At 37.4% G+C, this 13,382-nt stretch overlaps 1 protein-coding gene across 1 annotated transcript in view; it reads left to right on the top strand.

The window, feature by feature from the left end:
• The first annotated feature begins 309 nt into the window (after positions 1-309).
• The window catches only part of BCL7A (B-cell CLL/lymphoma 7A), a 13,770-nt gene continuing 697 nt past the window's right edge, over positions 310-13,382 (top strand). The window contains exons 1-5 of the mRNA XM_009700068.1: positions 310-344; positions 3,955-4,036; positions 7,464-7,560; positions 9,512-9,679; positions 12,622-12,743. Of these exons, the coding sequence (XP_009698370.1) occupies positions 310-344; positions 3,955-4,036; positions 7,464-7,560; positions 9,512-9,679; positions 12,622-12,743 (504 nt within the window). The remainder of the gene's footprint in view (positions 345-3,954; positions 4,037-7,463; positions 7,561-9,511; positions 9,680-12,621; positions 12,744-13,382) is intronic.

Below are 13,382 nucleotides of genomic sequence, written 5' to 3' on the forward strand. Positions count from 1 at the left end.
TCCATTCATGCTACGTGGTATTCTGTTGTATTTGCAGTGTGGTCAAGAAACACCATGTGTATTTGGGGCTACTTAACGTTTGTCTCTAGACAAACATCTACATAGCAATAGGCATGCTCTGAAAAGCAAGCCTACGTTTCAAAAAAATCTTTTTTTGTGCATCTGACAGCACTTTTTGTGTATAATAATGGCATTTTCTTTCCCATTCCCCTTTCTCCTTTGCTTGATCCCACAGGGAGGTCATAATTCTGTGATTTTCACCAAACTCTGTTGCAATGCAAGTGAGTGTGATGTGATAAATTCAGCATTATGACGTCACTTCGTGATCATCAACAGAAGATGGGGTATGTGGGAGCAAATCCTTGTGTAAATACAGATCGCTGTGATAAATGATAGTCACGGTAAAAGGCCAAGCAAGTGTGAAAGCCTTTTCTTGAATGATAATATATTGGCAGTAGAGGCTTTCTGTTTCTGTGCCAGCGCTCATCGCTGCTGCAGAAGCTGCCTTGACACTTTATGTATAAGTGTAATATACACTGTTCTGTTTGCTCACCAGTATATTACTTTTATACATGGAATTTGATATTCATCTTTGGAGCTTTAGTGATAATATACAAAATATAAATATATTTAAGAGTCTTGGGCTACTTAGAATGGGGAATTGAGTATATAATTATGTAAGTTCTAGGATATTAGTATGCCTCAGGCATAAGCACTAAAGAAGTGTTGATACTAATGCTTACCGTACGTATCCTTGGCTGTCCTTTAAATGCTGTGCAGATACGGTTCAGAATTTAAAAATGCTTTAACACAATTTCAGATAAATGTAAGGGTTTGTTTCTGTTGCATTGATTAGTTTCTGAATTTACCATATCTAAAATGTTTAAGATATTTTTCAGCGCGGAAGATTAAATGAAAAAACTATTATTGTATATATATATTAAGTTTTGCCATTTTCCAGTGTTTTTATTCCTGAGTCATTAGCGGAGGAACAGGAGAGGTCTGAAACCAGAAAAAATGTTTTTTTGTAAAGCTATGGAGTTTGTCAGCTAGACATGGGCAAGTAAAATTGATAATTGCCATGTTAGTAGCCTGATTAACTCTCAGGTTGATGGTGTTTCATCAGCCACCTTTTCTAATCCACCAGTCAATATAGAGATCAACCTATCTATTATAACAGGGGGCAGTGTAATAAAAAAATTGCCTAGCGATCGCTTAACAAAGGTGGAATAGAGTTATGGGAGTGGAGTTCTGGTCAGGGTCTCAGGATGAGTGCGTTCAACAGCAGATCGATTTTACAGACAGGAAAACAGGTGGAGAAACTGCTTAAGGTTTCACAACAGAATGGGCACAAGAGTTCATTAATTCCTTGCTCCTATTCTGGCATTTGGTCGGCAGGAATATTTTGTAGTTTGTGAAGCATTTAGCAAACTTACTGTTATGGGCAGCATCAGTAAACTGTCGACTCTAACTAAATGAAGAGGAAAGTCTCTGATCAGCAGGTTGGGATGGTGTCTTTGCAAAAGATAAAAAGTGAATGTTCAGAGCAAAAGTGATTTGGGGGAGTTTGGTTTTTTTTCTTTGGTTTGGTTTTTTGTTTTGAAATGGAAAGGCAGTAAGTATTACAGATAATATTCAAAGCTTTATTTGCAATAAACATCTTAAATCCTGAAGTTATTTTATCCTATTGATCCTAAATGTCTGAAAGTCATTACGTTTCTTTGTGAACAAATTTGTGTTTGTGCTGCCAATGATTTTATTAAGTTTTAGGGGAAGTTGTCTTCTTATTAATACTTTTATGGTCTTAAACCTGCAATACTGTAAATGCTTACACATGTAAAATATTTGAATAATAGCAGTGTGATGTTGGGTTTTCTTTTTAGCCATAAGTGTTTGCAGGACTGGGATGTTGGTGTACTTCCATCACGAAATAGCCTTATTCCCATTGTTGTCTGAAGTACTATGTATTGAATTCAGTAAAAAAATCCCTATAGTTGAGGGTTATCAAAACTTGGAGTGGTACTTAAGAAGCTCAAAAGCATTAAAATGTCAGGGCTAACTTTAATACTAGAAGGAAAAAGTTACTAATATAGGTTTCCTCCTGTGTTCTACAGTCTGTCCAGTGAAGATGCTGTGTGAGGCTGCTTTGAGATGCTAACAGGTATCTTGAACTTTTGGTTTTCCAGTGCAGCATCTCTAAGTAATATTTTGCTGTAGGAAAAGACTAAAATCTTGATTTTTTTTTTTTTTTTTTAAAGCATTTATTCACCTCTCCCCACACCCAAAACAAAACCCCAGCTGGTTTTATTTCCATAATTTCAAAGGTTTTCCTAAGTAGAAATAAGTTTAGTTTGTCTTATATCCTTAAAAAATAAATTATATCATGATCATCTCTTCACAATTAAGTATTCTTTCATTATTGACATGTCCTCATCTCCACTGTCATTTTTATCACATCTAGCAGTAGAGCTCCAAATTAGCGTGAAATTGGGTTTTGACATATTTTAGCCATCTAGCATACTCAAATGGATGTATCTAAACACATTGAGGAAAAACTGCTCCAGGAAGAGCAGTGGGAAAGAAATGAATCTGAAATAATTTTGTACTTTAATGAAAATATCCTTGTGGACAGATCTAAAACGTATCAAATTATCACATACTTTTTTTTTTTTTTCCTTCTTTTTTTTTAAACAGGAAAGTATCTCCTCTAAAGGGAAAACAAGTAAGATTGGCTTTAGTAGCTAAAACAAATAGTCAGGAGGATGTTTGTGGTATTGTACAATGTGGCTGCTTTTGATTCTGGAAGCCCTTTCTAAAAATGGAGCTATCACATATGTATACATTTGGAGTCACATCCAGCTTCTCCCATCCTGCAAAGAACATTTTTTTTTTTTTTTTAAATCTATAACTGGATCCCAAATCTATTATTTAAGTGTGTTTTTAAAAAAAGAAAAATGCTTGAGATCTCATGCCAAATTAATTTCAGATGTTCCTGAATATTTAATGGAATCAGTCTTTGTTGTTAACTTTTAATCGATCCATTTGCAGAGCTAGATTACAAACCCAGGAACCAGCAGTGGTAATCTGTGACCTGAAAACTGATCACAGAAATGTGATGAAATTTCTCTGGCATTGTGGACCTTCTTTTAATATTCTGTTGTAAAGAGCTCAAGGAATTCATCCCTTAACTAAGTGTTCAGTGTCCTTTCCATCTCCGCACTCTGGGACTGCATGACCCCCTAATGTAGTGACGCCCTCCAGCCAGATTTCCTTCACAATTTGTCAGTGTCACAACTTCATGGTTGGCTGGCAGGGGTCTGCGCAGAGTGCCGTAGGTTATGCTTTTTCCCTCTCTGATAGCCTCAGCCTTTCCTTTCTAAGAGAGCTAGGCTCTCCAGAGTCTGAATTCTGCATCATGGCACATACTGCTACCAATAAAGCTGGTGGTTCTGAGGCTGGAATTTCCGAGCTGTCTGACAGGAGTGTTGAGTGAATGTTAAATTGCTAGCAGCAAATTTCTACCCAAAAATAAACCTCAGATGGTCAAAATGCATTTAGATTTCTAATACCATTAAACAGTTTCATGACAACCAAAACACACTGGTCTGTCTAAAACCTCTTCTGCTATCTAGAAACTTCAGTGAAAATTGTAGGCGTTAAATCTGCATTTTCAGTAGCTGTTGTTCTTAACTGTATCTTTAATCCAGATCTTATTACTGCTACTGCAGTTACTCACCTAGTCAAGTAACAGCCCTGAGAAATCTGGAGGTTAGCAGTGCTCTAACAAGTTTGTGAAATGCAAAGAACAATTTGCACAATGCAATACTAAAGACGATGTAATAGAGATCATCCTACTTAATAGCCTATTTAAATCCTTGACAATTTACAGTAGTAGATCACTTTCTTTTGAATTCAAAGTTTAACTTTAACTTCTCCTGCATTGTAATTTTATAGGGAGAAGAAGTGGGTGACAGTTGGCGATACATCCCTAAGGATTTACAAATGGGTACCAGTAACAGAGCCTAAAGTCGATGATGTAAGTATCCTGCAGATGTCTTGCTTTTTTCAAGATGTAGACATTCATGTTTAGGGAAAGTCAAAAGAAATATGCTCGCTATTCTTTGAGCCTTTAAGCTAAGACTGGTGTGGGTCTTCCAAGCATTTGAATAAAAGAGCTCCAGGGAAATGCTGATCTCTACAAAAAGTGATGTTGATGGTTCAGTGGGTTGCAGTCTTCCTGGAGTCAACTTGGATCAATTCTCAGATAACTGTTCAACATTCGGCTTGAAACTGATTTTTGAAACCTTTCTCTAACAAAATAATTAGGAGGGCGGGAGGGAAAGCTAAGACATTGATTATTTTTCCCCTCTTTCTGCCTGATGTTTTAAAGGAAAATGGCTGGTTTGGAACTGTGCAAAGAATGTATTCTATCTGTGCATCACTGCTGTTTTGCTCAAAAATAGGTGCAAAATACTGAAGTATGGGTAGGAAATTCCTGTGGAGCTGAGATCACTTGTATTAACATGTCCAGCCCAAGCAATACAGCAGACATGCTTCTATTGTAACGTGTGTTTTCTCTGATAAATGTTTTGTGTACGCATCGTGTTTATGTTCTTAATGTGCACTGTTCATGTGCTATGATACAATCACGTGGCATAAAAATAAGACTAAAAATCAAAGTTGATAGAGCTTACAAATTGTTTTTCAAAATGAACATTGTTCTCATTTTGTAAATTGAAACATTGTTATAGAGAGAAAACTAATCCATAGTAGCATGGTAAATCAATGATACAATAGAATATATTTCCTAAGTTTGGTACTCCTTCCTTGGGCGGTCACGTGCTTTTGCTTTTTTTTGAAATATGAGTTAAGACCTATCTAGAAGAAAACTACTATTTTAATTAATGTATAAAGTGATGGTTTTTCAGACAAGACAGTGTCATGATCTTGTCTTATTCAAAGTTCAAATTCCAGACCTATTTTTCATTAGTGTTGTCTTAACTGAGTTTGTCTCTTTCTGTGCCTTTGGTTGTGCCACAGATGTCAGTGACTGTCAGAGTTGTGGTAAGCCTCTTGTATTCTTCCAATGCTTGAGCAGCACCTCTGGGAAGTAACCCCTTGTGAATTGGGAAACCTTTCCTGGTTTCTTTAAAGAAACTTGTTCATTCTTTCTAGTTGTCAAATGTTTGGTCTTGATTTTTTTTAATTTATAATACATAGGGTGGGGGGGGAAAGCTATGCTATTGAAGAGAGTGAGAGAGAAAGATTTAAGATATTTAGGCTCACAGCTGCTGAAAATTGTTTTCCTGCAGTTAAGGTATGCCTGCATGATGCGCACCATGGAACTTTGAAACAGAATTTCTAGTGAGTTTCTGGGTGAATTTGCAAGGTGACTGGTGCCTGAAGTCAGATTCCCTGTTAAGAAGAATGGGTTTATATAACAGTCTCGATGTGCAGAGTTTAATTGTATTTTTTGAGCCATCATCTTTAAGTTTAGGCTCCAGATTTGCTGAAATTGGGACACTTGTTCAAGACCAGTTACTTAAGTGTCCTACAATCACATTCTGCTCGTTACAAGTAGAGGCCGTTGTGCTGCTGCAGTTGTTGCAGGCTTGATGTCGTAAGGCTTTTGTCTTTTTGCTCTGGAAGTTCTCACAATTAAAACAAGTGCATATATTTTAAAAATAAATATCAGGTAGGGGTCATCTTGGCAGTTTAATTTTGTTCTGGACTTTTATATCTGATTTCATCCACTTGTGAAGGAGCAGACAGTATACTTGCTTTTTATTAGAACAGGAGAATGGGATCTTTTTTACTGCTTCATGTTTCAAATGGAAGTTGTCTTTGATTTTAGTGAACACAGATTAGATTACTTCCCCCCTCAAATGTTCTTCCTAAGACACTCTGACATTTCTTTGAACTACAATTAGCTAGGAAAAAAAAATTTTGGAAGGCTGTTGTAGAACCTCACCACTTTGATGGTTAAACCTTCTTAAAAAAACTTTTCAGCTTAAATTGCTCACAGTCATTTTTCCATATTTCTCTTGTGGCAAAAGTGTCCTTTTTACCTTTTAACAATCAAGCAAACAAGCCAAACCTGAGAGAGATTATGTCCCCTCTGAACTTTCATTTTGCAAAGGTAAAGAAGTCCGTGTGCTTTCACCTCTGTTTCACATACTAGGGAATAAAATCTGGCTTCTCTGAAGTAAAAATACAATTTAAAAATAAGCCTAATAATCTATTTAAAACAGAGGGAAGACTCCTTCCAGATACCACTTGTTGAATTTCTTGTGCAGTCTTAGACAATATTTGATTGTAGTTTTAGTTCCTTCTCTCGTTGGAGGACACTGTCTCACCTGAATGGATAGGTTGCCGAGCGCTCTTCCTAGAGTCAGGCTTTTAATTTTCTTCTCGGCAGGCACGCAGGATCCTCCAAAAGCAGTGCAGCTGGCTCTTTCTCCTGTGAGACTGATTACGTCACCTCTTAATTGAAAATGCTGCATCCCTTAGCAGACGCAGATTTTCCACGTGATGGATGCCACTGTCTCTTCCTTTGTTTTAATGCTTGCAGTCCATACTGTTGTTCGGTCATGAGCATGTTGTGACCTATTGTTCATATAGGACTGTCTTGCTTATGCTCTTTGTTTTAGGCCAATCTGATTTTTCTTAATCCATCTTTTAGTTTTAATGAAGAAACAGCATTAGTTGTAGAGAAGGAGGAGGTCTCTGCAGTGTTGGTCATTGAGAAAGAGGTAAAAAGCTGTCTCTTTAGTGTTAAAATTTGAGATCTGTTATCATTCCTGTTGTGCATGCATGCGTATTGTCTAGGTGTATTCCACAAGCTTTCTGATATGAAAGGGAGAATGCATTGAGTTTTGTAGCAGTGTGTTGATATGCATAAACCTTACAGTGAGCAGAGTTAAGAGCTCAGAAATAAGGTAGTTTCATGAATCTTAGCCCTGCCTCTGGTCAGCGATGTTCTTCCCTTTTCCCAGTATAGCAGAGATTCTTTTGACCTTGCTTTTGTAGCTCTTTGGACTGAGTACAAAGTTAGCAGCCAGCACCTCCCAAGTTCTCCAACTTCGTTTCAGCGAGCCATTTAATCATCGTGCCTCAGATTCCCTGTTTGTAGAATGAGGGGTATTATTGAGAATGTTTGTACTTTTTACAAAAATTGTGCAGTTGTTTGAAGATTAAAAACATGTTTAAGTGCTAACCATTGCTAGAATTTCTGGATAAAAACCTATACATCCTAGTGTCATGAAGAATACAATTAGAAAAACAGCCCTGCAGTTATTGGCACTGATGCATTGATGTCAGTTATTACTACATTGCCTTTATTTCTCACTTGAAATTAAGAGAGGTGCTTACAGAAGTAACGAGTGGGAAGGGTCTTATATTGCAGCATGGATTTCTCTTCATGATGATAGCCTCATTTGTTTGTGGTGCCTTTTGTTTTTCAGAAAAATAAGAATAAGAAAAAAGGCAAAGATGAAAAATGTGGCTCTGAAGTGACCACTCCGGAGAACAGCTCCTCTCCAGGGATGATGGACATGCATGGTGAGTGGGAGAAGGTCAGCCCCAATTACCCTATGCTATGAAAGTATAAGCTAACAGCGTCAAATTCTCGGTTCCTCAGATGTATGGACAGCATGCTAAAGTCAAAGTGAAAACAGCATCAGATACTCATTTGGTACCTTGCGCTCCTCTTCTGTGGATGTACTAACAGTTGTTTAAATGCCATTTTTATTTGGGCTGTGTGTGAGGAAAAAAAATTGGTAGTGGAGCTAAATATGCAAATAAAAATAGAAATATCTACCATTCAAAATACTTCACTTGGGTGAAGTGGTAACTGTGTTGAGTATGCTGCTTGAAGAACCAGAAGACTCCTAAAGCCTCAGTGGCACCTACTGTAATTTGTGCACGTTTTGTACTTTTTAACTCTAGAGGTGATTCAGGTCAAAAGAATTCTGTACCAGCCAAGAAAGCAAGCTCTGGTTCTACGGTGTCTTCCTTCTGCTTCAGCTTGATGAAATTCTCTGGTTAAGAAAACATTTTTTTACTTGCAAGTTAGGCACTATTAGGTCAGATTTTTTTTTTAAAATTTTTTTAAAGTGTGAAATGTTGAGCGTTAACCTGGTGTTTATTACAGAGGAGCTTGCACAGCTCATCTCTTTCAATTTTTTTACCTTCTAAGTGTTTGGATAACAATTATGGCTGAGAATGCAGCACTATATGAGCTGATAAGAGGGGATCACTTTTTAGTGGGTTGTAAATTTTTCATTTCAGTTCCATTTGCATTTGTATTGCCTCCTGGTTGGTTTTTGCAGTGTTCACAGCAAGTATGGTCTTGCAGTTAAAGGATTGAGCAGGATTTTCACAGATCTGGATTAATTTTTCATCCATTTCAGACTTCTTAGTTTTTGCCTTGGTCAGATCATTTAATTTTCTTAAGTCTTGTCTCTCCCATCTACTTGCTTTTTTGTCATATATCACATGTGTTTTTAAACCACACTGTACATTTCATGATAAACTTAATCTGATCTGACTTAAGGCTGCTCTGAAAAGAGGTGATCCCATCACCAGCTACGTGTTTCTGAAGTCCTTTGGGTGTAATGATTGTACAGATGCAGAGGAAAGTGGATCGACTTGCATGCTAGTAATTTAACTAATAATGTTTTCCTGGGTTAGTTTTCTTTAGGGAGCAGGAACTTCCCTCTTGGTTACCCGTAGTTGTTAGTCTGGCTTAAAGATTACAGGAAGTTGCACCCCACTGCTCTCCATAAAGTATTAGCTGAGATACTTTAACCACTGTCATTGGTTTTCACAGGAAGAGGGTACAAGCAGAATATTTCCTGTTAACTACAGAAACGCGATCTGTGCTGCAGAAAGTTACTGTGATCCAAGTTTTTGGAGGCTAGAGAATATTCTGGACAATTATCACTTAGAAACTATTGATACTGGGACTAGATGATACGTTTTACTTTCATGTGGTTTTGTTGGGGTTTTTTTGGGGGGGAGGGGTTGACTTTCAAGACACACTTCAAAAACTATCTGGTCATCTGAACATTGTAGGGATAGGTATTTGTAAATATGCAGCATGAACACTTAATTAGCCCCATGTTATATGAACTATAAAATAAGACTGTCGCTTCAGTTAATCTGTAATCATATTACAAAATTCTGGGTTCTTTTGGACGAGATCTGAGTGAAACACTCTTGGTTTTAATGTATAATATTAGTTAGAGCACCTTTTGTGAAGTTTTCTGGTTTTTAGTAACTGCCAGAAAACTCCTGTATTGCAGCATAGGCTGCAAGAGCAAAATTATGGTGGTGTGGAAAAAAGTTAGATGTAGTGTTAGCCTAAATGCTAAATGCTTGGGCTTGATCCCCAGCAAGCTAGACTGTATTGTATGTTATCAGGGGATAATACAGGAAAAACACGGAAGAATTAAGGTGTACTTTTCATCTTGTCAAATTAGACTTTCTTGGTTTTAACTCTTGTTAACAGATGACAATAGCAACCAGAGTTCAATAGCTGATGCTTCTCCAATAAAGCAAGAAAACAGTAGTAATTCAAGTCCAGCACCAGAACAGAACTTGGCGACACAATCAGACAGCACTGAAGTAAAGTCTGATGAAATTCAGTCAGAAGCAAAGGACCAGCCTGGTTCAGAAGGTAAGCTGAAGAGACCATCTTCAAAGCCAAACAAAAAATGTTATTCTTTAGTGTGTCATTTATTTACTTATCCATTTTAAGAACTGAATAATAACAATTTGAAATAAATTGTTTCTGAATTCTCAGCATTTTTGTGAAAATGAGCCATAATCTCTCTGGGCTACTGCTGATCCTTGCATACAAGTGGGAAGGTCAGATTGACATTCAGGGCCTTTTCAGAGAGGAAACAAACAAAATACTTGGTTTATTGTTGTCATAATCTCGGTCTTGAAAGAAGAAATAATACAAAATAATCTTTGAAATGGCTTTTGTAGATCTGTGAATGTTCATTATCTAATGTGACAGTAAAATAGAGGTGAGATACTTTGAAATTAGTTTAATTGTGTAAACTATAATGTAAGCTTTCTTTTTTCTTAACCCTGCTAGTTAGTTATTCCAAGGTTAGCTCTGAATTCTGTCCTAATTTTCTAAAAGCATTACAAGATTGTACTGCAGTTGTGCACAGATTAAAAATACATGTGGGTTAAGAGATTGTTCTGAACCTCACTCTTTAAATGGTATTTTGAGTAATTGAAACATGCTCTGTATTTATATTCTTGGGAAGATAACTTTCTTCATCCTGTTATAACAGATAAAAGATGTCCTTAACACCATTCTAATGATTTGGTTGCAGAATTCTTCCCATAGCAAGCAATTAAATTATGCCCTCCTGATTTAGTTCTTAGCTCAGTAGATCCACTAACCAATTTAAATTTAGAGATTTTATCTTGGTAATACCAGAATGGTTAACTGTATTAAGTGTTGTCATTGTTAATTGGGGTTAAAATTTCACAACCGAATCGTCACCAAATTGAAATAAATAGGAAGGCCTTATCCTTCAAAGAAAATTTCAACTAGCATATTTGGTCACGGTAAACGGTAGGGATTTACTCCTAGGTCTAATATTGTCTGAACCTGCTTATGTGAAGTTGTTACATAGCATACATGCTCCCCAGACTAAATTTAGGTTGCGGGAAAATCATACCAAGTTCTCTGGATTAGTTCCAGAGCCAGTTACTGTAAAATGAAAGGGAGAAGTAATGGCACAAAATACATGTTATTAATGTGTTTTGTTTTATTGGTTATATGCTGTGTTAAAAAATGTATTAAATAATTATTTATCTACTGGAGCGTTATGATCAATCACGCCCCTGGAATTGTGACATTATTCAACTGGATAGGGTTAAGGACCTTGTACATCTATCTCGTGTTACTACACTCAAATCAGGGAGGTTCCTTAAAGCTAGGGGACAGTTTGAGTGGTCAGGAAAAACAGGTGCATTCAAAAGATTTTGCTATGTAAACAAATCATTGCAGCGATCGGAATAGCTTGAGGCTTGGCAGTTTAAAATAAGGATCCCCTTGCCCAAAGGTCAGCAGCAGCGTGAGTGGTAGTTGTCAGCAGCAACAGGACGAGAACACAGCAGCTATGAGGTGTCTGCTGTGGAAGTTGCTCTAGGTGCATTTTTGTCACAGGGAGATGGGCACGTCACAGAGCACTCCTTAGCTCAAGTTGCAATGTACGCTGAGACATACACAACAGAAATTGAAATTGAAATTTCTTCTGACCCTTGGGACTTGTTTCTTTATCAGTATGAACGCGTTTTTCTGGTGAGACATGGAAAGGAAGACCATTCTGTCTGAGTTTGCTGAGTAAGATCTTTGAGACTGCTCATCGTAGGCATCGCTATCTTGAACTCAGTCAGAGAGACTTTCAGAAATGCTTGTGATGCTTTTTATACAGTACACCACAAAAATATCCGTTACTTGCTTGTTATGTCATCTTCATTAACCAAAGTTGTTCAAAAAATGTTTTGATCTTGCATTTCTCTTCATCTAGAATAAATTTATATGTTTCTTGGGTCAGGGACCTGTGGAGAGATCACTTCATAAATCTTGACTCCATGCATACATCTGAGAGTTCACTCAAGTCAGAAAGGATTTTTAAACGAGGTGCAGGAAAGAATAGGTTCCAGTCCTTAAACTGTTCTTGATGTGGGTACTGAAGGAAATGCAATTGACCCTTTACAGTCAGGGGGATTTGGTTTTGGGTCGTGTGTGTTTGTTTTGTTGAGTCTCTGCTTCTGGACATACTGTGTTAAACTTCCAGGGATCTTTAACCTGTAAAGACATTTTAAGCGCCCCTATCCCCTCTTCAAGTGAATGGGTACTTTAACCTTGAGTCCTCTGTAAATCTTGCTTGGAGAGGGAGAGGAGGAGTTAAACAAACAAAGAAACAAACAAAAAACCCAAACCAAACCAAAACCCCATGAAAACTGGAAGCAGGTAAGAGCTATAACAAACTGGAAGACTTCTCCACAAGTATGCAACAGAATTAAAAATTCTACAACCTTAATGGTTAAGCTAGCTAGCTGAATTTCGAAATTTGATCTTAAAAGTAGTATCAGGCAAAAAAGTGGCTGAATTTTGATTGAGATAATTTTATTCACTCTCCTTAGCTACACAGTTTTAGATCCATTGGTTATCACAATCCAGCCCTTTTTGTAGCTGCCTTTTACTTCTGGTTTGAAGCGAGTTCCCTTCATTTCATCCCCTTTGCAAAGTTTGTGTTCAGACTTGTTTGCTCCTAGTGTTGACGTCATTCCGTGAGAGCGGGTGTGCGGGAGCTTGGCTCCCTCTAAGGACTGATTCCAGCAGTGCTGGACTGCCGGCAGCAGAGGTCTTCTGGCAGCAGCCAGTGGTTGTGGTCCTGGAGTTTGAGCTTAATTCATTATATTCGTACAGTTGTTATGTATGTTGTCGTACATACATGCATGCATGTGTTGTACACACATACATGGGTGAAATTTATGTGCTTGGGATGTTGCTAATGAGAAGACATCCTAAAAACCCCTGCTGAATGCTTTCATTTATTTGTTTAAAATTATTTCTTGGAATTTCAGATACCTCCGATGAACAGAATTCACAGTCTTCAATGGATAATTCCATGAATAGTTCAGAGAAAGCAGAAATTCAGTCCTCTGGAGAAAATGATATAATTACAGAGGCATCTAAAAACTCTCAGGTAACTTTAAGCGCAAAAGTGCCATTACTTGGAATTTGGAAAACAATATTTTTACCAAAAAGCAGATGTAAGGAGGCCACTTGTGTATTTAGACTCGTTTCCAAAGATGAGGACAGTAAAGCAGCTGTACGTGTATCTGGTTTTGTGGTTGATTTGATTGGCTTCTTGCATTTCACATAATTTGAACAGTAAGACTAGATAGGTCTGACTTACTTTTCAGTTTCCTAAAGCAGTCTGTGTTAGTTTTGTAAGGGAATATGAAAATTTCATGTAAATAAATTGTTCATTGTTTATAAATAAACCTACTGGACAGGCTCCTTTGAGGACATTCAGAAGTGAAATATATAAGTGAAATATATAAATACCTTCTATAAAGGTAAATGCATATAGCAGTTGGGAAATTTTTGTAGATTCAGCAGACGAGATGTTTGGATGTTTACTCACTGGGATACTGAAAAATTCTGGATGGGTGGGAGAAAGAAATTATCCTTGTAGTTGCCCCGTCACACCGAGATCCTCAGGCAAAGCACTGCTCAGTCCATTGGTTTTTCTTGTGGGTGGTTGGTTTGTTTCAGCGCACGCCTTGCACTTTCCAAACCTTGCGTGTTCTGTCCTGTAGAGATTGCTTTGGCTTCAGCA

Source organism: Cariama cristata, unplaced genomic scaffold (genome assembly GCF_000690535.1).
Source record: "Cariama cristata isolate BGI_N322 unplaced genomic scaffold, ASM69053v1 scaffold21575, whole genome shotgun sequence".
In the NCBI taxonomy this organism is placed as follows: domain Eukaryota; kingdom Metazoa; phylum Chordata; class Aves; order Cariamiformes; family Cariamidae; genus Cariama; species Cariama cristata.